The 23,803-nt window shown below is 48.1% G+C and overlaps 1 protein-coding gene across 2 annotated transcripts in view; it reads right to left on the reverse strand.

Annotated features, from left to right (window-relative positions):
* The window catches only part of CUNH14orf132 (chromosome unknown C14orf132 homolog), a 47,485-nt gene that overhangs the window by 21,340 nt on the left and 2,342 nt on the right, over positions 1-23,803 (reverse strand). The window contains exon 1 of one of the 2 annotated variants that reach the window (XM_032287497.1): positions 14,098-15,568. The exons of the other annotated variant lie outside the window; for it this stretch is intronic. Coding sequence (XP_032143388.1) covers positions 14,098-14,151 — 54 coding nt within the window. The 5' untranslated portion in view covers positions 14,152-15,568. Of the gene's footprint in view, positions 1-14,097; positions 15,569-23,803 lie in introns of those variants that run through there. 2 annotated transcript variants of the gene reach the window in all.

A 23,803-nucleotide genomic window follows, 5' to 3' on the forward strand; every position in this document is an offset into this window, starting at 1 on the left:
GGAAAGCAAATAAAGACCAGGGTGTGACTTTTTAAATTTTATTTATTTATTTTATTTTTCCATAAGTTATTGGGGTACAGGAGACATTTGGTTACATGAGTAAGTTCTTTAGTGGTGATTTGCGGGATTTTGGTGCACCCACCACCCAAGCCGTATACACTGCACCATATTTGTAGTCTTTCACGTACCCCTTCCACTCTTCCCCCCAAGTCCCCAAAGTACACTGTATCATTCTTATGCCTTTGCGTCCTCACAGCTTAGCTCCCACGTATCAGTAAGAACACACTATGTTGGTTTTCCATTCCTGAGTTACTTCACTTAGAATAATAGTCTCCAATCTCATCTAGGTTGCTGCAAATGCTGTTAATTCATTCCTTTTTATGGCCGTCTAGTATTCCATCATATATATCTATATATCTCTATCTATCTATCTATCTATCTATCTATCTATCTATATGCACCACAGTTTGTTTATCCACTCATTGATTGATGGGCATTTGGGTTGGTTCCATGATTTTGCAATTGTGAATTGTGCTGCTATAAACATTCATATACGTATCTTTTTTGTATAATGACTTCTTTTCCTCTGGGTAGATACCCAGCAGTGGAATTGCTGGACCAAAAGGTAGTTCTACTTTTAGTTCTTTAAGGAATCTCCACACTGTTTTCTGTAATGGTTGTACTCATTTACATTCCCACCAGCAGCGTAGAAATGTTCCCTGTTCACTGCAGCCATGCCAACAACTACTGTTTTTTGATTATATGATTATGGCCATTCTTGCAGGAATAAGGTGGTATCGCATTGTGGTTTTGATTTGCATTTCCCTGATGATTAGTGATGTTGAGCGTTTTTCATGTACTTGTTGGCCATTTCTATATCTTCTTTTGAGAATTGTCTATTCATATCCTTAGCCCAATTTTGATGGGATTGCTTGCTTGTTTCTTGCTGATTTGTTTGAGTTCATTGTAGATTCTGGATATTAGTCCTTTGTCAGATGTATAGATTGTGAAGATTTTCTCCCACTCTGTGGCTTGTCTGTATACTCTGCTGTTCCTTTTGCCATGCGAAAGCTCTTTAGTTTAATTAGGTCCCAGCTCTTTATCTTTGTTTTTATTGCATTTCCTTTTGGGTTGCTGGTCATGAAATCCTTGCCTAAGTCAATGTAGGGATGTGTCTTTTGTTGTTCCTCGAAAGAATGCCATATGGCCAGGCATGGTGGCTCATGCATGTAATCCCAGCATTTTGAGAGGCTGAGGCAGATGGATCACCTGAGGTCAGGAGTTTGAGACCAGCCTGGCCAACATAGTGAAACCCGTCTCCACTAAAAATACAAAAATTAGACAGGTGTGGTGGCGTTTGCCTGTTGTCCCAGCTACTAGGGAGGCTGAGGCAGGAGAACTGCTTGAACCCAGAAGGTGGAGGTTGCAGTGAGCCAAGACTGTGCCACTGCACTCCAGCCTCTGGAGTCACAGAGAGACTCTGTCTTAAATTAAAAAAAAAAAAAGGATGCCACAGTCCTATTCCTCAGGTGGACAGCACTTTTTGAGAGGTCACTTCTTATAAGGAACGTCCATTCTATTCACCCTCTGTTCCTGAGGGCGGCCAGCCACCATGGGGGCCATGGGGATGGGGCTTGGACAGTAGTAAGGAGACCTGAGGCCTGCCCCAGCTGCTAGTCAATGCTGCTTCACAGCTCCCTGGCCTCTGCTTACCCAGCTTTCAAACAGACAAGACGATCCCAATCTCATCCACCTCCCAAACTCTTTACAAGCACCAGATGAAAAAATTTTTTCTGTGATAAAGGTACTAACACCCACTCTTTTTGTGATTCTGGGCAAAGAGGGTCTGTGGTGTCTCTTTGATCCTCAGTGTTTTGCACACAGCAGGCACTCAATAAATGCTCAGTGGCTTGTCTGGGCAAAATCAAGTCTATATTATGCTCCATAGGTAACCTGTCTGTTGGAGAAAAAAGCCATCTCAGAAACAAGATTAGATTCATCCTGAGAGTATGTAAGGGCATTCCGAAGGCCAAGAAAGAACGTACCTGCCAGCCCAGCAGTGAAGACAGTACTTTAATCCTCTGTTGGAAAACCTGGGTCTAGTTGCCAAAATGTTTGGCAAAAGCATCTGGACTATTCCCTAGGGGATCTGACACGGATGCAGCTCAGAGCGGTAGAATTGTGAGGATGTGAGTGTTAGCAGCCACGAGCCGGGAGCTGGGCAGCAGGACTTTTCGTTAAGAGGCAGAAAATGCCTTCTTTCCAATTGAAACAGACAGTGCTGGTGTTTCAAATTATTAACATAAAGACACAAGTGGAGGGCTGCAATCTCCATGTCAGCTTTTGCAAGAGGCAGGGGAAATAGAGGTAGGTTAACGAAAGGAAAACACAAAGATCCATTGGTCCTTTCTGCTTTCTTTCTTGATTAAAGGGGAACATTTAGAGATGGTGATGCTCATCTTGCGGTTGAGGTTGGGGTTCAGGGTGGGGTGCAAAGTCAGTCTTTCTCTCCAACTGGTAGCATGGCCACAGATCCACTCCTTCACTCCAAGCCCGTTTTCTTTACCTGACCTGTGATTCAACACCCCGATGGGCAGACTACGGAAGGTTCAGAAATGACATAGGCACATGGCGGGGACGCAATCTATGGAACGACTTGCTGGAGAAAAGCCATGGGCAGACAGGAAAAGCTGCCTGCAAGGACTTTTGACTTCAAAATGTGCCAAAAACTGGACCAGCCGAGTTTATCCTGAGGAAGTTTGATTAGCTCCTCAATAAGGGGGAACGTGGTGACTGAGATAGAAGACAAAGTGTTAGAATAATTTTTCTGTTGAGGGTTTGTAAGAAAGCTGTGGAATTATGCTGAGATGTTTATGTACTTATTTATTTATTTTTAGAGACAGGGTCTTACTCTGCCACCCAAGTTGAATGCAGTTGTGTGATCTTGGCTTACTGTAACCTTGAACTCCTGGGCTCAAGCAATCCTCCCACCTCAGCCTCTGAAGTAGCTAAAACCATAGGCGTGCACCACCATACCCAGCTAACTTTTTATGTTTTATAAAGACACAGTTCTCACTATGTTGCCCTGGCTGATCTCCAACTCCTGGCCTCAAGCCATCCTCCTGCCTGAGCCTCCCAAACTGTTGGGATTACAGGTGTGAGCCACTGCACCCATCCTGAGATGTTTATTTCTTTAAATGTTGCCCACTCAAAGGCATCATCTGTTACATGCTGCTTACATGGTGGCTAATTCGTGCTACTTAAAAGAAAATACAGTAAGTTAAACACATACAATCAGACCCCAGTGAATCATATTTGCTACTGCAGACATTCATCACACACAGCTCTAGCTCTGGCAGTGGGCTCTCCAGGCAGCCACATTTGCTGTTTGTCACACACACAGGTAGCTCCTTAAATAAACCTATGAACTAAAATAAGGGGTGTGAATACACATGCCCAATGGCAACAGATAACACCAACCCCAGCTACTCCAACAGACAGCAGGTGCAGGAACAAAGAGCTGGGCCATCTGTACCCCATGTCTGACTTGGCTACCAAGGAGCTATGTGACTGTGGACTAATCCCTCATCTCTCTGGGTCTTATCTTTCTTATCTCTAAATGTGAGTAATAAAATATTTCCCTCCTTGAGGTGCTGTGGGGACTTCTTGAGCTGACAGAAAAAAGCCCTGAGGACGAGGCCCAGTGCATGGTATTGGGCACAGAACCTGGCATCAGGTAAGTCGTAAGTTAATAAGCTGCTGTTGCTTTTAGTTTTAATAGCATTAGTAGTAGCAGGTGATGGTGGTGGCACTGTCCTTGTTTTTACTATTTTAAGATGGTGCATGTTCTGGAAAGAATTTTTGCAGACTTGAGACTTATGAGCTTACTGTTTTCCTTCCAATTCAAAGGTCTACAGCAAATACACAATGGAAATGGGCAGGGTGTGTCTGGGGGCTCAGGGAACCCTTTACCCAGACCCTTCCCGTCTCAGCTCCTTGGACGTTCAGCACAGGAGACGTTGGACTTACTCCTCCTTAGACAGATGTGTTTGCTGGATCTGCTCATGCTGGGCTGAGTCCCTGGCATGGGCAGGATGGGTAGGAAGAGGCCTCTGGCCAAAGGATAGAGGTGAAGTTCCTGCCTCTTTCAGGCATGCAGCATGGGAATTAGGGGTGGCCGAGGAGGACATCAAGTGAATGGGTGAGGAGAGGGAGAAAGGCAGTGAGGAAGGACACTGCTCTGTTAGGGAGCTGAGCCCTGAGTCCCCAGCCGGTAGCATGAGAATGAGGGTGCAGTGGATGAAAAATGTGCTGAATCAACTCAACATTGTCTTTAGCCACTCAAGCAACAAACGCACAGGGCGCTGGAACTCTCTACACATCACAAAGCACGTTCCAGCTCCCTTGGCTGGTCAGTGTTTGTTGTGCCAATAGAATGGCTGTCACCCCAATTTTACTGTTGCAGAGATGGTGGCTGTAGGGGGCCACCTTTGCAGAGGTCCCACAGCCAGTGTGGGGGCCAGTAGAGACCTGGGCCTGCGACCCCAATCTCACCTCCTTCTGCCAGTCTATTTGTGCACAATCGACTTCATACCAGCCCTATGTCCTGTGCTGTGGGAGCCACACAAGAACCAGCCAATCACCTGCACAAATGACTATCTAGCAGATAGGGAGGGAGAAGTCCCCAGGAATGCTACAGAAGAGCTCTGGCCACTTGGAAGAAAGGACAGCCTCTTAGTGTGTGGGACCTAGACACCTGGGATGGTGAGAAGGGGGTTCTGAATCCAATGAAGGTGGGGAGGGGGGCATCCCAGGGAAAAGGCACTGAGAGTCTGAGGCGGCACCATCGGGAGCTGTGTGTGTCTCAGCCTGGCTTGTGTGGGGGCCAGGAAGGTGCATTTGGGGCCCAGGCCTAGAGATGGGGTCTGCTCATGGGAACAAGGGTTGGCCCAAGGACCTGGCACTGTATCCCATGGATGGAGGAAGCCACAGAAGACCCTCAGCAGGAGAAACCTCCCTCTGGCAAAGGTAGAGAAAGGAAACAGACCAGGAAGCAACTGGAGACAGACCCCCAGGTGAGAAGCACCTGCAGTGGTCCAGGGAGGAGGGGAGGCGGGCTCGAGGGCTGCAGCTGTGACATGGGAATTTGGACGGATGTTACCAGGTCAAGAAATACCCAAACCAACTGGGGCTCCCTCATCAGAGACTGCCGCCAGGTTAAAGAATATCCTGTGAGCTATCCTGCTGTGTGAAAGGCGAGCACAGCAAGTGGCTGAGAGTAAGGATGCCCAAACATGACCTGCAAATCCCCCTCTGCCATTTGCTCCCTGTGTAGCTTGATGACATAACCCTGGGGCCTCAGTTTCCTCATCTGTAGACTGGGAATGATGATAAGTGTTGAGAGCAGTGCCTGGCCCTTCATGAGAGCTCAATATGTGTCCAGCTGTGTCATTACTATCTGTTATATTTGCAAAGCTGTTTGCACAAATTACCACATCAAACGTCCAAAATAAACCCATGGGCCAAGTTTTGTTTGTTTGTTTTTTGAGAGCGTCTTATTCTGTTGCCTAGGCTGGAGTGCAGTGTTGCCCAGGTTGGTCTTGAACTCCTGAGCTCAAGCAATCGGCCTGCCTCAGCCTCCCAAAGTGCTGGGATTATAGATGTGAGCCACTGCGCCCAGCCTGGGAAAGGTAATCTTGAGCCCTTCTTCAAATATGCAAACAGGCTTAGTCGTGACTTTCTCGGGACATGCAACCAGATTTTGGCAGAACCAGGACTGGGGAATTGAAGCCACTGGGGCAATCTGTGGGTGCCCTGCACAGGTTCCCAGCCTTGCCAGTGGCAGCCCTACTGCTGCCATGCCAGAGGAGGCACCTGGGAGGGCCGGGCCAGGCAGTGGAATCTGTGGAGGCCCATCCTTCCAACTCCCTGTTTGAGATCCCTCCTGTCTGATCCATGAGCCCAGGTGGCTGCTGCTTTCTGCTTGAGGGCACAGATTCATGGACACATTTTCCAACATCACTTCCAATCGCCCCAAACATGCCTGAGTGTCTGGCTGTGTGGGAAAAACCACAGTGTTAACTTCAATTAAAGACTGTTCTCACGCATCTTGCTTTGTTTGAAATGTTCTTAGCATGGGTGAGGGATTGGAGCCTTTCAAGATGTCTCCAGCAAGACGGTAGACGATTACCCACCCCACCCCCCCTCCGCCCCGGCCACGGGAGGCCTGAGATGGTGCGTACGTTTAAATAAGCCAGTGTTCATAAGATTTTTTTTTTCTTAGACAGAGTCTCGTTCTGTTGCCAGGCACCAGGCTGGAGTGCAGTGGCTCGATCTCGGCTCACTGCAACCTCCGTCTCCCAGGTTCAAGCAATTCTCCTGCCTCAGCCTCCCAAATATCTGGGACTACAGGCACGCGCCACCATCCCAGCTAATTTTTCTATTTTTTTAGTAGAGATGAGGTTTCACCATGTTGGCCAGGATGGTCTCGATCTCTTGACCTCAGGATCCGCCCGCCTTGGCCTCCCAAAGTGCTGGGATTATAGGCGTGAGCCACCGCGCCCGGCCCACAAGATTCTTAAAAGAAGAGAGAGATGAATTGGGAGTGAGAGTCAGGGAAGAGGGGGGGTAGAAATGGTACCATTAAGGACCTTTCTTCCGATGGAATGAAATAGTATTGGGTCACAGTGGGCAGTTATTTCCAGGAGCCACAAGATGTGTTTGTGGGTAAGCAGCACACTGACAGAGGGGGATGTGCCCCATGAAGTGCAGGCAGCAAGGAGAGTGGAGACCCTGAGCTAAGGAAGGGAGAGAGCCATGAGAAACAGCATGTGGGAGCCAGGTGACTGGTTCAAATCTGAGCCTCAGTTGCTGCATCTAAAAACTGGGCTGAATTGTAACCCTACTTCAGAGCGTGGTGGTGAGGCTTAGCTGTGCTGCCCCATGTAATGCATTCAGCAGAGAGCCTGGCATACAGCGAGGCAGGCATTAGCATGGTGGGCATGGCTAGTTATGGTTATGGTGACTCCAGGGACCAATGGCACCTGGAGGTTAACTTCTCCAACCTCGGTGATAGGAACCAACAGACAGAAGGAGCTTCAGTGCCCTCACATTGTTCTCCACAAAGGGTCCAGGGATGGAGGCAAGCTTCCTTCCAGGTAGAACACAGGAGGCCTGCAGGATCTTACCCCAGGACATCTGCTAGCACCACGTGATTTTCCTGACCAAAGGTATAAGAAATGGACTCTACTTCCAAGGGCCAGTAGACATCATTCATCAGCAGGATGCCAAACGGATTCCTTTTTGCAGAAGACATCACTCCTGCAATGTTTGGCAAAAAGGAATCTGCTGCTGGGCCGGTTCACCCCGCATGCTGCCAGGGCTCGATGAGGTCCTTCAGCCTCAACCATTCCAGCAGATGTCCTGAGGTCTAATCCTCAGCATCAGAACAGAGCAACAGGCAGCTCCAGCCACTGGAACCAGTCTTAGTTTAGCTCATTGGTACTGCTATAACAAAATCCCACAGACTGGGCAATTTATACACAATAGAATTGTATTTCTTACTGTTCTGGAGGCTGGGAAGTCCAAGATCAAGGTGCTGGCAGGTCTGGTATCTGCTGAGGGCTTCTCTGCTCTTGGCTTTCGTGCCTTGCTGCTGCATCCTCTGGAGTGAGCAATGCTGTGTCCTCACAAAGTGAAAGGCAAAGAAGGGGTGCATTCACTCCCTCAAGCCCTTTTAGAAGGCATTAATCCATTCATGAGGGTTAAGCCTTCATGGCTTAATCACTTCCTAAAAGCACGTTTGCTTCCTGACCAGTATAATATCATTGCATTGAGGATTAAGTTTCAACATGAGTTTTGCAGGAGACATAAACAGTCAAACCACAGCAGAATCCTGCAGGTGTGTGTTGCGGGCCCCATCAAGTGTCTGTTGTTTGAGTTACCTTCATACTAGCTATAGCCCTGATTAGATGGAGCATACTCTGAGGCCAGTGACCCTGGTGATTGACAACCTTGGAGCTGGGAGGGACCTTGAGCACTTACCAAAGTCCTGTGTCAGGTATGGCGACTAGTGTTTTTGCCATATATCACAGAAGGAGGTGTGGGGAGCTGGCACCATTGACAGGTGAGGTATAGATAAATTGTGTGACGCTGTAAAGAATTTGGACCGGGGCTCTCTGACTGCAGTTTCAGGAGTTTTTCCATCTCTCTATGAAGTAAGAGATCTTATGGTCCACCCACTCAACCTGCATTTTGCAGACCAAAAGACAGAAAATAGTGCAATGTCATTGTAGGCACCATTTCCTGGCCAGCCTCTGCACACACAGGCCTCACCTAATCCTCACACCTCCATGAAACAGGAGAGGCCATTTTCCCCACTTTACAAAGAGGAGGCTGAGCTCAGGAAGATGGGTGATGTGCTTGTGTCGCCCAGTTGGTTTCAAACTCAGGATTCGAACCTAGGTCTGTCTGGCTGCATCTCAAACCCTTGACCACCACGCTGTGTTGAGTCCCTCAGTGGAGCCCAGAAAGAGGAGGGAGGTTCCTCACCACTATCCTCTTCCTGGGGTCACACGATATGTGAGCAGCATTGTCAAGACCAAAAAGGCACAGCTGACTACCCAACCCCTTTGCAGGGCACCTTGGGCAATTCTATATTCCCTAAGCAGGAAGCTCACAGAGGGCCCCATCATGTGAATGCCAAATGTACAGCCCATTGCTGCTGCATGCCACCAGCATGCTGAGCCAGCGGCAAGAGCCTTGCAAATGGTTTTGCTTTTCCTAATTGGTTCCCTCAGAGGGACAGCTAGAATGGCCTACCCCATATTTCAGAGGGTCAAGCTACCCAAATGGCACCATAACGGCTCTACTGAGCACTGCCCCTTGCAGGAACATTCCAAACACTTCATGTTTATTATCTCCATTAATTCTTTCTTAAATCCCAGGGGGTGGATTCCTTGTAACAGAGGGGGACACTGAGGCTTAGCTTAGAAAGTAACACCCAGTCCCAGAGCCCCGGTGTGCCGCAGGTTCTGAGATCTCTGCTCCAGGCCTTGCAACGCCAGCTACTCAGGTGATTCTTCCCCATGTGGCAGGGAAGAAACAGGAGCCAGAGGACTAGGCCAGGGAGGGATAGTGAAGGAAAGATTTAAGCGGTGAGAAGGATGGGCTCCAAATCACAGCGACCTCAGTCCCGCTGCCTCCTCTCCAGGGTCTCTTCCATACCAGGCATGGTGAGAAGGCTTCACAAACACTACCTCAGAGACTCCCTTACAGCACGTCTGGAAGACGGGAATTATACCTCCTCTTACAGGCTGCAGAAAACAGAGGATCAGAGAGGTTAAGGAATTTGCTCAAGGTGACACAGTTCAGCAGTGGCCAAGCTGAGATGCAGGCCCAGATGTACGCAGCTGCATTTGTGAGGGATACAGATATATGTATTGCTGGAAGGCAATTCTCCAGGTTTCTCCTCTTCTGCATGCCTTTTGAGTGGAGGAGTTGATAGTCTCTGTTCTGGACTATCTTTTCAAGATATGTATAAAGTGAACAGCCCTGAAAAAAGACAGTGTCCCCTCTGGGGCAGAGGGCACATCTGTTTCCTGACCGGGATAGTTATGTCTCTCCCTCTGAGGCAGAGGCTGGGCAGGTGTGCTCGCAGTCTCCCTTTAAGGGAGAGTGGAGTTTCCTAAGCTTGAGGTTCCTCAGCTGTCACACAAACCCACAGCATGCACAGAACCCACCCGCGCTGCTCCACGTCGCCCCACAGGACTTGCAGAGAGAGAAGCACTGATGTGAACAGGAAGCCCAAGCTGCTTGCTGCGGTGCGTTAATGTCCTCTGACTCCGGGAGTCTCATGTCTTCTCTCTGCATCTTTGAAATTTTGGAAAGGTAACTTGAAGGCAAGGTAAAATTGCAAACCCCTCTCAGTTCTTGACATATCTGTGCTAAGCTTCAAAAACATCAGTTGTAAAATTCCAGGAGGAGAGCTGTGGCTGAACAGCAGTATTCAGGGAGAGATCTCCGATCAGGATGAGTCAAAGCGTTTGCATTAGACAAGGCAAGATTTGGCTCTCACTGGCTGTATTAATAATGAATGCATCAGGGCTAGATCCAAGGAGGTAATAGGTTTTCCTGGAGTTTCATGCCTCATTTTGGGAAAACTGCTCTATAAGGACACTGACAGGCTGGAGTTTGACCTAGTGAAGATTTTTAGAGAGAATATGCATTTGGGAAAACAGTTGAGGAAAACGGCTATGTTTAGTCCAAAAAGGGGATGATACAAAGGGAGGATACCGAGTTTAGGCTCAAAGATAACAATTGCTGGTGTCTGTGCTGCCCTGCACAATTGTTCTTTCTCATTCACCATCTCCTGTGATTTTCCCGCCCACACTATGAGCTATTACTAGCGTTCCCATTTAAGAGAAAGGCAAACTGAGGCTCCAAGAAATTGAGCATCTTGTTCCAAGTCACACAGCCCGAAGTCATGAGTGGCAGAGCCAGGCCGGGGACTCAGGCCTCCTGCTTCCCCATCTCAGGGATCTTCATGGCCCTGGCGCCATCACTACACAGGTGATCATGTGCAAGCAGGATCCGACTCGCTTCCTACGACCAGCAGGCAGAGTTAAAGGAAGAAGGTTTTTGGCTCAAGAGAGGAGATCATCATGAATAATTAAACTTTATTGACCACTTAGTAGGTGCCACATTAACACGTTTAATAGGCCAAGTCCCGAGACTTGTGGCAACTTATCATGACTACCATCAGGGCACTGCACAACTGCGAATGCCATGGCTGGGGACCATGATGTGATTTCCCCGGCAGCGCTGTGGCAGGGCCTTGCTGTAGCCCTAGAGACCTGGCTCGGATGGCAGTCACTGTTTGGCGAGGTGGTGAGCCTCCCGTTGCTAAAGGTACAGACACATTGGGTGGCTCCCACTGCGTAAAGGATGCTGGGAAGGGATTCTGGCACATTCTGGTCTGTGGTTCTACATGCGCAGTTTGGCCAGGGTCTCAGAACAGCGCAAACAGACAAGTCAGAACTCCCACCAGGTTCCCCAACTCACTGTGGGCATTTATTAAGGTCTTCCACGGGCCAGGCCCTGGGGCTACAAGAGAGGCACAGCTTACTCCATTAGCCCTGAGGGTCTCCTGTGCAGAGGCGAGGCAGATAGATGGGTAAAGAGAGTGATGCGATAGAGACCCTCATGCTCTGCAGGGGGCTATGGCTCTACTCTGTGGAGTGGTCCTTCACCAAGGCTTCATGACTGTGGGTGGAGCCACATCCCTCCTTTCTTGGCACCTCTCCCAGTGGGCTGCTGGGGACTGACAGGGTGAGCCGTGTGACCTGGCTAACACTGTTCTGTAACACTGGGAGGCTTCTGGGTGACAGGTGGCCACTGGAGACTGCACAGGCCAGGGCCGTCATGAAAGTGGGGCTCTGCTCCTCCTACAAGACCACCAGCTACTGTCAGGGCTCAGCCTGGGATTTCTAGGACCACAGAAGAGGAGGGGGCCTGCCTGCTCCATGCTGGGCCCGGCCAGCCCATGGAGAGTCCCCTTCCCGGGGCCAGGGTCTGTTCAGGCTCTGCTCATCCTCTGCTGCTTTCCTGATGGATTCATCAAAGTCAACATTTACTGGGCACCTCTCTGCGTGGCTGCTGGGACATAGAGGTGAGCGGCCAGCAGGGGCTTTGTGCTGTCTTTGCTTCTTGGTCATCTTTCATAGGAGGTGACCAGCTGTCGGGACAAGGTGCCATCAGCAAGAGCAGGGACTTTGGTGCTTGTTCCCCAGTGCTTAGAACAGTGTCTGGCCCATCCTCAGTGCTTGTTAATACTTGAGAATTAAATAGGCCGGGGAAAGATGTGGATTCTGGAAACAGTTTCAACCATCCCCATTCATTTTCTTGTTATTATACTCTAAGTACATGTGCAGAATGTGCAGGTTTGTTACACAGGTATACGCGTGCCATGGTGGTTTGCTGCATCCATCACCCTGTCATCTACATTAGGTATTTCTTCTAATGCTATCCCTTCCTTACCCCCACCCCCTGCTATCCCCCCCCTACCCCCCCCCCCCTGCTATCCCTCCCTAACCCCCCCCCCCCACCTGACAGGTCCTGGTGTGTGATATTCCCTTCCCTAAAGAATATTAGTAAAATACAGTGAGGCCCACAAAACTCTGAAACATTTCAGTCCTCCCCAAAGGATCCAAAAAGCCCCTCTAAATCCCAGGTGGTGCTGGGTAGGGTGACCAGCCATCTCAGTTGGCCTGGGGCAGGTTTCAGCACTGGAAGTCTCATCTTGAAAGCCCCTCAGCCCTGCAAAAACCGGGGTGCTTGGTCACCTTACCTCAGAGAAGTCCACGGGTTTAGAGGAGTCAGCCCTCTCCAGATGCAAGCCCCGTGGTCTGTGTGCTACAAGACCTTGAGCCAGTGTCTTACCCTGTCCGGCCCCCACTCTCCTCCTGAGTGAACTGAATGATCACAGGTTCACAGCATGGGACTGTTCAGAGGAAGAAGTGGAGTGCTTCAGGGAATGCCTGTAGCGCTGGGTCCAGCATGCTGCAGACACTTTGCAGGGGGACAAGGGAGGGGCGCTGGGGACGGGAGAGTTTGAGGATGTGGGCGAGAGTCGGGGGCTTAGTGCTGTCGGGATCGCTGGCCTTGGGGAAAGTTATAATCCAGACTCAAAGATGAGGTGCCTGGCAAGGTGATGCATTTCCTGTCAAGTTTTTTTCTTGTTCCTTTATTGATTCCCTGCTCTTCCTTGATTTGTTTATGAAATATTTACTGGGTATAGCCCTGGGCTGGGCAACAATCGTGACATAAATGAGATGAGAACCTTGGCCCTCAAGGGAATCTTGGAGGGGAGGGATGCTCTGATGGTGAGCTGCTCGGAGCTGCAGGGGCAGAGAAGAAGGGATGGCTCCTCAGAGAAAGTAAGCTTCCCATCCTCCAATGCCTCTCTCAGTCCTTTCGGCCTCCTGTGGGCTCCCCACACCCTACCTCTGGCACCAGCCTGTCTTAGCCGTGGGACACCTGGCTTCAGCCACAATCCACTCTGCCCATACAAGCTGCAGAGACAACCAGGCTGGAAGGGGTTGTGACACAGAACCACACTCTCTGGGGCTCAGATCTGCCTCCACCTCACCCCAACACCCTACAATCCACCAGCTGTGACTCAGATCTAGCCTTGATCCCAGTTTAGCCTCTTCTCACCTGGATGACTTTGGGCAAGGCCCTAAGGCTCTCTGAGCCTCAGTATCCTCTTCTCTAAAATGGGCTTGCTGAATGTGTTGCCTTCCTGGGCTGGCCGTGCAGCACAGAGCCTGGCTCTTAGCAGGTGTTCAAGATTCACCTACACCATCTGTCTTCTTTCACCAGAGGGCGGGCTCCTGCCTCACAGGTCTTCGTGCTAAGAATGACGTTCTGTAGGCAACAAGTGCTCTCAGGCTGTTGGCAAGGATGACAAAGATGATGAAGGCTGGCAATAAATTCTTTCTGGCTTCCCACACTCCTCAACACAGCCCGCCTGCACGGCTGGCCCTGCCTGATTGATTTGATTATTAGGATATGCAGGAGTGCCCAGGTGGAACCTCCACAGTGGGGAAGAAGGATTGGCAGGAAGTCAGAGAGAAGGCAGGGGATGCAGGAAGGGCTGCTAAGACTCAGTGCAGAGAGACAGGGGTGCAGGGTGCCTGGGAGAGAACATTAGTCAGCCCCCCTCAAGTGTTCCCCAAAGCTACTGGAAACCAAGCCTTAATAAATTTCTAATCAACTTCCACAGCTTCATGCTGAGGAGATGGATGAGGGATCCTCACGAGGTCTGGAGGAAATAAACAGTGTTCCAGCTCTTGGCTAAACAGGAGGCTGCCAGACTGGGTGGGTCTCAGGCTGGAGCAACTTGCTCCCACCATTTCCCCTCGCCTTCATCCTTCAGGGGAACAAGGCTCCCCAGGGTCCAGGCATCTGGGATGGAGGCCCAAAGAACCCATCCTTGCTCAGTGAATGGCCCAACTCCGGCTCCTAGTATGCAGACCCCACGCCTGAATCACAGACTGGCTTCCTCAGTGTCTCATGGAACATCCTGTCAGAGGACACCTGGAAGAACTCCAAGTGGCCACGGCAGACGGGAAAGGAGCTAGGCTGGTCCATGCATGATTTGGCTTCCTCACTTGTTCCCCAGGCCCACTTGACCTGTAGAGTACGTACGTATATCACTCACATTTTGCAGCATTTGGGAGACAGGGAGAGGGAGAAGTGCTGGCTGGACCAGAGGTCTGTAGCTGGGAGGTGGGGGTAGTGGTCCAGATTTAGATTCAAGTGTTAACATTCCTTTTTCCACAATGGGAGAAAAGGAGGAAGGGTAGAAATATAGATGTTAAAAACACAGGCTTAAGAAAATTCCACTTCCAGACAAAATGGAGTAATGGGGACTAGGTCTACCCTCCCAGCTGAAACAACTGAAAAACCAGGTAAGATACATGAAAATGGTTTTCAAGATGCCAGACATCAGACAAATGAAGGACAGTGAGCTTTGAGAGATGGGAAATTAGCAAGGTGAGCCACACAGGTGCTCCAGTTTACTGCCAGTAGAAAGTTTCCAGGCCACGGAGCAGGAAACTCAGGCAGGACTCAATGGACTCCCTAAGTTGAAGAACAGAAATGAGAGTCTTGGGAGAGTGAGGCAGCTGGAGACCACAGGGCAGGGTATGGAGAGAAGACAGCTGCCCAGAGAGAGCCTGGGCTTTCAGAGCGGGACCGCTCAAACATTCAACAGAGGACAGAGGGAGTGCATGTTTGTGCAGAAACTGCCCAAGGCAGGGAAAGAATCACCCCAAAATTACAGGAAACAGTGTCTGGCACCTATACAGGACCAGAAATAGTGCCTGTTCCCATCAGCCATTTTGAAAATCTCATCATTCATGGGACACTGAGTAGAATACTCAGAAGAGCATTGCCTTAGTGATGGGGAATAATTCCTCTTAGATGAAATATGGCTTGATCCAACTGTTCTCAAGTTTCTGAACTGCATCCCAGAACAAAGCACAAGACTATTTATGGGAATACAAAATATCTAGCATACACCACGGTAAATTCACCACAGTAAAAGTCACAATGTTTGGCATCCAACCAGGTATCATCAGACATGTAAAGCAGCAGGAAAATATGAACCATATGAGGAGAAAAGGCAATCAATTAAACCAATCCAGAATTGACGTATTTAGAATTAGTAAGTGAGGACTTTAAAATAGTTGTTATAACTGTATTCCGTATGTTCAAAAAGCTATGGGAAACAATGAACATGTTAAGAAGAGAATGGAAGACATATATTTTTAAAAGATCCAAATCAGCTTCTAGAGATGAAAACTATAACATCTAGTATCAAATATATACTGGGTGGGGCCTTTATTAATAGCAGATTAGATATTGCAGAAGAAAACCTTGTGAACTTGAATACATACCAGTAACTATCCAAATGAAACACAAACAGAAACAAAGACTGAAAAAAAAGAAGAGAGCATCAGTGAGCCGCGAGACAACTTTAGGTGCCCTAATATATCTGTATTAGTCTCAAAGGAGAGGAGAGAGAAGAGAGACATATATATATGTATATAAACTATATATATACTCCGCTATTATTTATTTGAATATATATAATATATATACATATATATCATTGCTATTATTTCTTTGAATATACATAATACATATACATACATATCATTGCTATTATTTCTTTGAATATACATAATACATATACATACATATATACTATATATACATATGCATATATAATATATACATTCAAATAAACTTTAAAAAACAATGCCTTTCTCCCACTAGCCATACAAGAGATGAAAGAATGAATTACCAGCACTTCTGCATTACTAAAAGTGTTGAATCACCAGCACTTCTGCATTACTAAAACAGTCTTTCAGACAGAAGGGAAATGATACCATATAGAAACGTGGATCTGCACCAAAAAAAATGAAGGTTACTGGATATAGTAATGACATGGGTCTTATTATTTGTCAGTTTTTTAAAATGGTTTAAATAGTCAGAAAAATTAAAGCAAGTGTATGGCTTTTCCCATGTCATTATTATATCCAGTGCCCTTTATTTTTTTGTGTGCAGATCCATGTTTCTATGTGGTATCATTTCCCTTCTGTCTGAAAGACTTTTAGTAATGCAGAAGTGGGAAAAGCCATACAGCTGCTTTCATTTTTCGTACTATTTAAACCATTTTAAAAAACTGACTTTCAACAAATAATAACAATGAGATCATACCACTGCACTCCAGACTGGATGACAGAGTGAGACTCCATCTCAAAAAAACAAACAAACAAAAAAAAACAGCCAAAACTCGGAAGCAACCAAGATGTTCTTCAATAGGCAAATGGATAAACAAACTGTGGTACATCCAGACAATAGAATATTATTCAGCACTAAAATAGAAAAAGCAGGCTGGGCATGGTGGCTCACACCTGTAATCCCAGCATTTTGGGATGCCAAGGCAGGCAGATCAGGAGTTGAAGACCAGCCCGGCCAACATGGTGAAGCCTGAAACCCCGTCTCCACTAAAAACACAGAAATTAGCCAGGAGTGGTGGCGGGTGTCTGTAATCCCAGCTACTCGGAAGGCTGGAGCAGAATCTCTTGAACCCAGAGGCAGAGGTTGCAGTGAGCAGAGATCATGCCACTGCACTCCAGTCTGGGTGACAGAGTGAAACTCCATCTCAAAAAAATAAAATAAAATAAAAATAAATAAAACACAAAATGGAAAAAGCTATCAAGCCTTAAGTGCATATTACTAAGTGAAAGGAGCCAATCTGAAAAGGCTACATACTGAATGATTCCAACTGTATGATATCCTAGGAAAGGTAAAACTGTGGAGATAGTAAAAAGATCAGTGATTGCTAAGGATTGAGGAGAGGGAGAGGTGAAAAACTGCAGCACGGAGGACTTTTAGGGCAGTGGAAATACTGTATATGACACTGTAACGTGGGTCCACATCATTAGATGTTTGTCCAACCCCACAGAATGTACAACACAGAGAGTGAACACTAAAGTAAACTATGGACTTTGGAAGATTCTGATGTGTCAATGTAGGTTCATCAATTGTGGCAAATGCACCACTCTGGTGGGGATGCTGATGGTGGAAGAGGCTGTGCATGAATAGGGGCAGAGGGGCATATGAGAAATCTCTGTACCCTCCTCTTGATTTTTCTGTGAATCTAAAACTTCTCTTTAAAAAAAGGTCTTAAAAATAATAGGCTGGGCTGGGCACAGTGGCTCACACCCGTAATCCCAACACTTTGGGAGGCCGAGGCGAGCAGAGGTCAGGAGTTCAAGAGCAGCCTGACCAACTCAGTGAAACCCCATCTCTATTAAAAATACAAAAATTAACCTGGCATGGTGGCACACACCTGTAATCTCAGCTACTCAGGAGGCTGAGACAGGAGAATTGCTTGAACCGGGGAGGCGGAGGTTGCAGTGAGCTGAGATCGCACCATTGCACTCCAGCCTGGGCAACAGAGCCAGACTCCGTCTCAAAAAAATAATAATAGTAATAATAGGCTGATGTGATGCAGAGACCTGTGTTTGATCCCCAGCTGTGTGCCCTCCAAGCCTCAGTTTCCTCGCCTATAAAATGGATCTGAACATGCGTATTCCATGGAACCATTGTAAGGATTCAGTGAGATTCTGTGTAGTGTTCAGCACAGTGCTTGTCTGGTACCTCAAAGCCATCTGTTGAATGGTGGCTGTGATGGAAGATACAAGGATGTCCTGAGAGGACACAGTGAGGAAGGAGTGAACACAGATGGGTCTCCATCACTCAATGTAGAAAGAGCTGGGGTGCAGGACCTGAGCAGGACAGGACACACAGCAAGTGCTCCCTGAACATGCAAGCATTTCACCGGAGACCTGCCATCCACCTGCAGATGTCTGAGTTCTCTTAGCTTTGTGAGATTCCACTGTTTCAAGCCAAATGTCTGAAATCTTAAAACACTAGAAATTTGGTCTACAAAAATCACTGGAATGTTTACTTCTTCTTTAGCTGCTCATTACACCCCTGCATAAAATGTAGCCCTATAGCCTCTCCTGAAGCAGGTCTAATTAGAAGGATAAAATATTTAAATCTTTGCATTGGAAACCTGAAGTACCACCAAACAGGCCCCTCGGATAAAAACACTGATGATAATAGACAGTTTGTATTTTAACGATAGTTCTTGCTTGAAGAAAAAGAAGCACTCACTGACTGCTAAGAAGCAGACTGCCAAACTCCCTGGAATTCTATTTTTCTGGGCTGTGATATGTTCCTCTGGAGACAGACAACTTCTGCTAGTTTCTTCCGTATCTGTCAGAATGAGACCTTTCCCCATAGCTAAGAGTTTCAAGAGATAACAAAACCACCTCTCCAATCCGAAGAGGTGTCTTTTGTGTCTTTTTCCCCTCCGTGAAAAATGATTAAAATGCAAATTAACTGTGCATCTCTCAAGGTCCTGGGGGCGAAGAGAAGAGGAATTAGCAGGGGACCAGCATCTCAGCTGTCATTAGATACACGTGTGTTGCCTCCCAGAAGGACAGGCCCAGTGTTAACATGATGTTAATATGCAGGTGAGACTGAATCCTCCCAACTAGCAAGGGCCAGATTCCGAGAGACAGGGGAAAGACAGAGAGGTGAGGGTATTCCCAGCTCCTCAAACACAGGAAGCTTACTCGGATCTCCCCGAGTAGACTTTTTAATCATTTTTTACAGAGGGGGAAAAAAACCACAAAAGACATCTCTTCATATTGGAGAGGTGATTTTGTTATCTCTTAAAACTGTCTTAGCTATGGGGAAGGGCATCATATGAAGTTGAACCAAATAAAATGATCATTTAGTAGGTCAAAAATGGTCAAATGTCAGCAATTTCACATGGTTCAGCCTAATAAAGTCATGGCCTACCTCCTTAGTAATAACTAACTTTTCTACTGGGCTTGGCAGTATTTTAAGGTTTTGCCAAGGTCCACACAGCCCTGTTTAGTCTAGAGATAATACACTAGCAGCCCTGAGATGAATCCAGATCACACACCTGTTCTGTTTGGTCCAGGTAGTAGACAGTCTCCAAGCACAATGACCATCCATTCTGTCCCTCCCTCCTAGACACACGCTACATCAAGAGCTGGAATCTGACTCCCTCCCTTTAAATCTGGGCTGGCCTGGAGACTATCTTGACTAAAAAATGTAGTGTTAATGACATTCTGGGACTTCTAGGCTAGGTTCTAAGAAGCCTGCAGCTTAACCTGGAGCTGCCGGAACACTCTTTTTTGGGGGAGCCAGCACCATGCAAGAAAAGCAACAACCCTGAGACCTCCATACTGGGAGGAAGCCCAAGTCGCCTGAAGAAGCCCTTGCAGGATGAAATCCCAAGAGGAGAGAGTGGTCAAGTTGCCTGGAGCCACCAGACAAGTTCTGAGGAAGCTACATGCTGGAAGCCTAGACTCCAGCCCCTGCTGTACCAGCTGACGCCACCGGAGCATAAACAAAGGTTCTAGCCAAGCCCTTCCTCAGTTGTGGTTCCACAAAATCATGAGCACAGTAAGTGATTGTGTCAAGCCATTAAGTGAATGAAGTCATAAGCAGTAACAGAAACAGTCCACACCATGATTGGTAGGTCTGTTAAAAATTTCTAATTAGTTGTTAACATGAAAAACCCAGAGTGCATGAGAAAATCAGAATTTCAGCTTTCTTTTAAACACAGAAGCACCTGCGGCCCTATGCCTGTGTTTCTGCATGGCATGGGCAAGGGGCTAGGGCTCCAGAGCCTCTTCCAGGCCAGGCTGGCCGAGCTTTCCAGGGCATCGCAGCCCCCACTCCATCCCATTCCACGCCATGAAGTCATCTGGCTAGTCCCAGGCTTCCTGGCCTCAGATGCCCACCCCTCACCACCTGACGCCTCTGTTCCAAATGGCCACTTGGAACTCCCACTCCCAACGGGAGACACTGTTTCAAGCTCTCTCGCCTTTGTGCACAAAGCTCCCTCTGCCCAAATCACCCTCACTCCTATGTCTGCATAACAGCCATGCGTCTCTCAAACTCAGTTCAAGTCAAAACTCCTAGAAGGTTTCCCTGGCCTCTGGGCTCCTGGGGCCCCTGTGTTACCCCATCTTATTATCTATCACTTGGAAGGCTCTGAGGCACACCCCTTCCCCCCAGCACTCCATGCAGGGAAGGCCTGACACACAGGAAACATTTTCTAAGAGACTAAATGAATAGTTCCACGAGGACACAATTTTGTCCCCATTTCACAGATGATGAAACTGAGGTTTAAATAAGTGATCTGTTCACTGCTGCTCTAAGATCAACAGCTGCTAATATGAGGGCCAAGATGCTTATGCTTTATAGGCCTTCAGAACCTCTTATGGGTTGAATTGTGTCCCCTCAATAGGTAGAATGAAGTTGTAACCCCTGGGTCCTTTGAACATGTCAAAATCTTAACTTGACTACCAAATTTTGGAAGCAGAGTCTCTGCAGATGTAATCAAGTTAAGGTCATTAGTTAGGCCCTGAGCCAGTATGGCTGGTGTCTTCATAAGAAGAGACTCAGAGAGACACACGGGGAGAATGCTGAGTGACGATGGAGGAAACCACAGCAATGTGTCTACAAGCCAAGGAATGCCTAGGGCTGCAGGTAACACTGTGATGCTAAGAGAGAGGCCTGGAACAGATTCCAGCCACCCAGCACCTTCAGAGAGACCACTTTGGCCCTGCTGACACTTGGATTGTGGACTTTCAGCCTCCAGAATTGTGAGAGAATGAATTTCTGTTGTTTTGAACTACCCAGTTTGCAGTAATTTGCTATCACAGCCCTAGAAAACTGATAGAGCCTGCTTCAAGAATTTGTTTAAAAATGTACATGTTTGGGCACAATGGCTCACACCTGTCATCCCAGCACTTTGGGAGGCCAAGGCAGGAGGATCGCTTGAGCCCGGGAGCTCTCGACCAGCCTGGGCAACACAGTGAGACCTCATTTCTACTAAAAATAATTTTTAAAAAACTAGCCAGCCGTGGTGGCATGCATCTGTAGCCCCAGAGACTCAGGCAGTTGAGGCGGGCAGATTGCTTGAGCCTGGGAGGTCAAGGCTGCAGTGAACCATGATCGCACCACTGTACTCCATCCTGGGCAACAGAGCAAGGCGCTGCCTCAAAATAAAAAAAGAGTAATGATAATAAAATAAAAATGTATACAAACACAACTGCCTGGTGGATCAGAGGATGGGTGATTCCCTGAGGCTGATCCATGGAGGGTCCCTGGTCCCTCCAGCTCTTGCAGGGCTGTTCGAGGTGCTGCGATGACATGGAAGGCTGGCTCTGCATCGGCGGATGTGGCTCCACTCCTGGTCCTCAGTTTGCCAGCTGAGCCTCGCTGGCTATCCATCCAAATCTCCCTTTCTCGATGATGTGCATAATAAAGTCACCCCCCTCAACTGCAGGCTTCCCATCTCTGGCAGGTGTGGTCTTGAGAGAGGGAGAAGCTTAGTGTTGAAGCAAATTCCAAGGCCATGTCATTCTGGGTCCAAACATTTTAAGTTGCTGAATCCATACTGTGTTAGATGACTTCCAGGGACCACATGAGTTTTTAATGACCTGAGGGTGACCAGAGAGCCAGGGATCTGTTTCATCTAGGGAGGGGGCAGTGGGGGGGTGAATGTATCCTATAGGGTGGGCTTACACTCAGAGTTTCACCCTTAATGGAACACTGGGATCAGCTGCGAAATGCTAGGACAGGGCTGGTGCCTGGACCCCGCCCCTAGAACCTATGGGAGTATTGGAGGTACAACCTGGGCAGCAGGACTCTTGAAAGGTCCCAGGTGATTCTGATGGCAACAACACTTGAGACCCACTGGGTTGAAACCACTCACTATTGGGATGGGACAGTGCAAGACAAAAATAAGGTTGAGCTCTTACGCCCGAGGCATGCTTTCACAGGAGAGTTTACAGTAAGAACAAGTGAAGGAGCCCTCCTGTCCCTGTCGTCCATCCCATTTCCCTGTAATGAGTGTCAGCCCAGCACACAGAAGTTTCCTGAAATGTTCACTCCCTTCCCCCAGCATGATGGCCTGAGTGCCACTGTATTTCTTGGATGATGTGGGCTTCCCCTGGAACAAGTGAGCATCCCAACAGGCCCAAGTGGAGGCTAAGGCTTTTTAGGACCTAGCCACAGAATGTCACCAATAATGCATTCTCTTTACCAAGAAAGCCACTAGACTTTCTCTTCACCAAGACCAGTCCCAGATTTAAGGGGAGAAGAACGAGATTCCCACACTTGAAGCGGTGGGCAGCAAGTGTGTCCAAGAGGGAGTGAAGGAATGCATGAACACTGTCTTTAAGCCTGGGTGACCCCACCAACGACACAGGGATTTTGGACTCAGTCCTGAAAGGCTGTGATTCTCACCTTGTCCCCAGCCCACTGGGCGTCTAGGTGGTCCTGTCCTCTTGACCACCCCTGGCCATAGAGAGATGAATGCCCTTATTCACTGCTCACATCCTCCAGAGTCTCCTGGGACTCAGGGACTGTGTGGAGTGGCCTGGGGTGTTTCCAGGGTTGGGGAGAGGGCAGCCGGGAGCCTCCAGGGCTTAGAGGTAAGGTGGGGCCCGCAAACACACCCTCAGTGCCTGCAGCCTCTCTTACACCCTCAGACAGTCACGTGTACCTCACCAAGGAGGGCACCTCTGCGTCAGAGGATTTGCCAGATAACTGGTGTGTATTCTATACATCCAAGGAGGATATCTATTTAATGCTTAGCCTCTGAGTGGAAAATCTTTCTAATATGGCTTATGCATTCTGGATCTTCTTAAGCCAAAAACAGGAATCACATTTAACAACATGGGGAAGAAAAATCGTGGGCTTGGAGTCATGTGGATCTGGTTTCACTGATTTGGTTAACCACAAAAGTGTGCACTCCCAGCCCCAGGCATCCCTCCAGCTTCTATTCCCTGCATGGATTGGGGTTTTCCCAAGGGATTGCTTCAACTATATCCCGTTCCCTTGCTCAATAACGTGCAATGGCTCCCAATGCCTACTGATTCTCACCCCAGCAAACTTCTCACACCAGCAATCAACACCTTCTATAATGTGGCCCTGGCCTGTCTCTCCCAGCCCTGCTGCATCCCTATCCCCCAGCTTTCTGAAGGACTCTGTGAATATTTCCTGGGCTTTTCTACCTCAATACCTCTCCACCTAGAACAGTCTTAACTCCCAGGCCCACCAGGAGTTATCTGCCTATAGCTCTAATCCATCTACAGCCCCCATTCCCCAAGTGCTGATGATGACAGCTGTTCAGTGGCACTGGCGTTTGACATTTCCAACTCACTGTCTTTTCCTGTTCATGTCTTTTCGTGAACATACATCTTGTCCTCATCCAATCCTCTAACAAATACTTGAGAAGCTACTATTTGCCGGGCACCTTCTTCAACTCAGCACTTAAGCCATTCCCCTTTTTGGGTTCTTGGCCAGGCGCATCATTTCTCCAAGATTCTATAAACACACAGAAAGAAAATCTACGTCCCATTCAAGTTTGCCCCACAGCATCCCTGTCCCAGTGCCCGTCATGGAGCTTGTCGCAAGGCAGGTACTAGACATTTGCTGAGCAAGTAAATGGATGGATGCACCAACATTTCTCTGCAAACTGCCCACTGCTTAGGGATAGACTGCACAGGGAGACAGTGACTGTCACACACACCTGGTGGCCACAGGACACACCTGGAGCAGGGGCTGAGCACTTGCTCCAGCCAAGCACCACCAAGTGCTGCAGGTAGGG

This window comes from Sapajus apella, unplaced genomic scaffold (assembly GCF_009761245.1).
Source record: "Sapajus apella isolate SASKATOON/1434 unplaced genomic scaffold, GSC_monkey_1.0 scaffold20, whole genome shotgun sequence".
Taxonomy (NCBI): domain Eukaryota; kingdom Metazoa; phylum Chordata; class Mammalia; order Primates; family Cebidae; genus Sapajus; species Sapajus apella.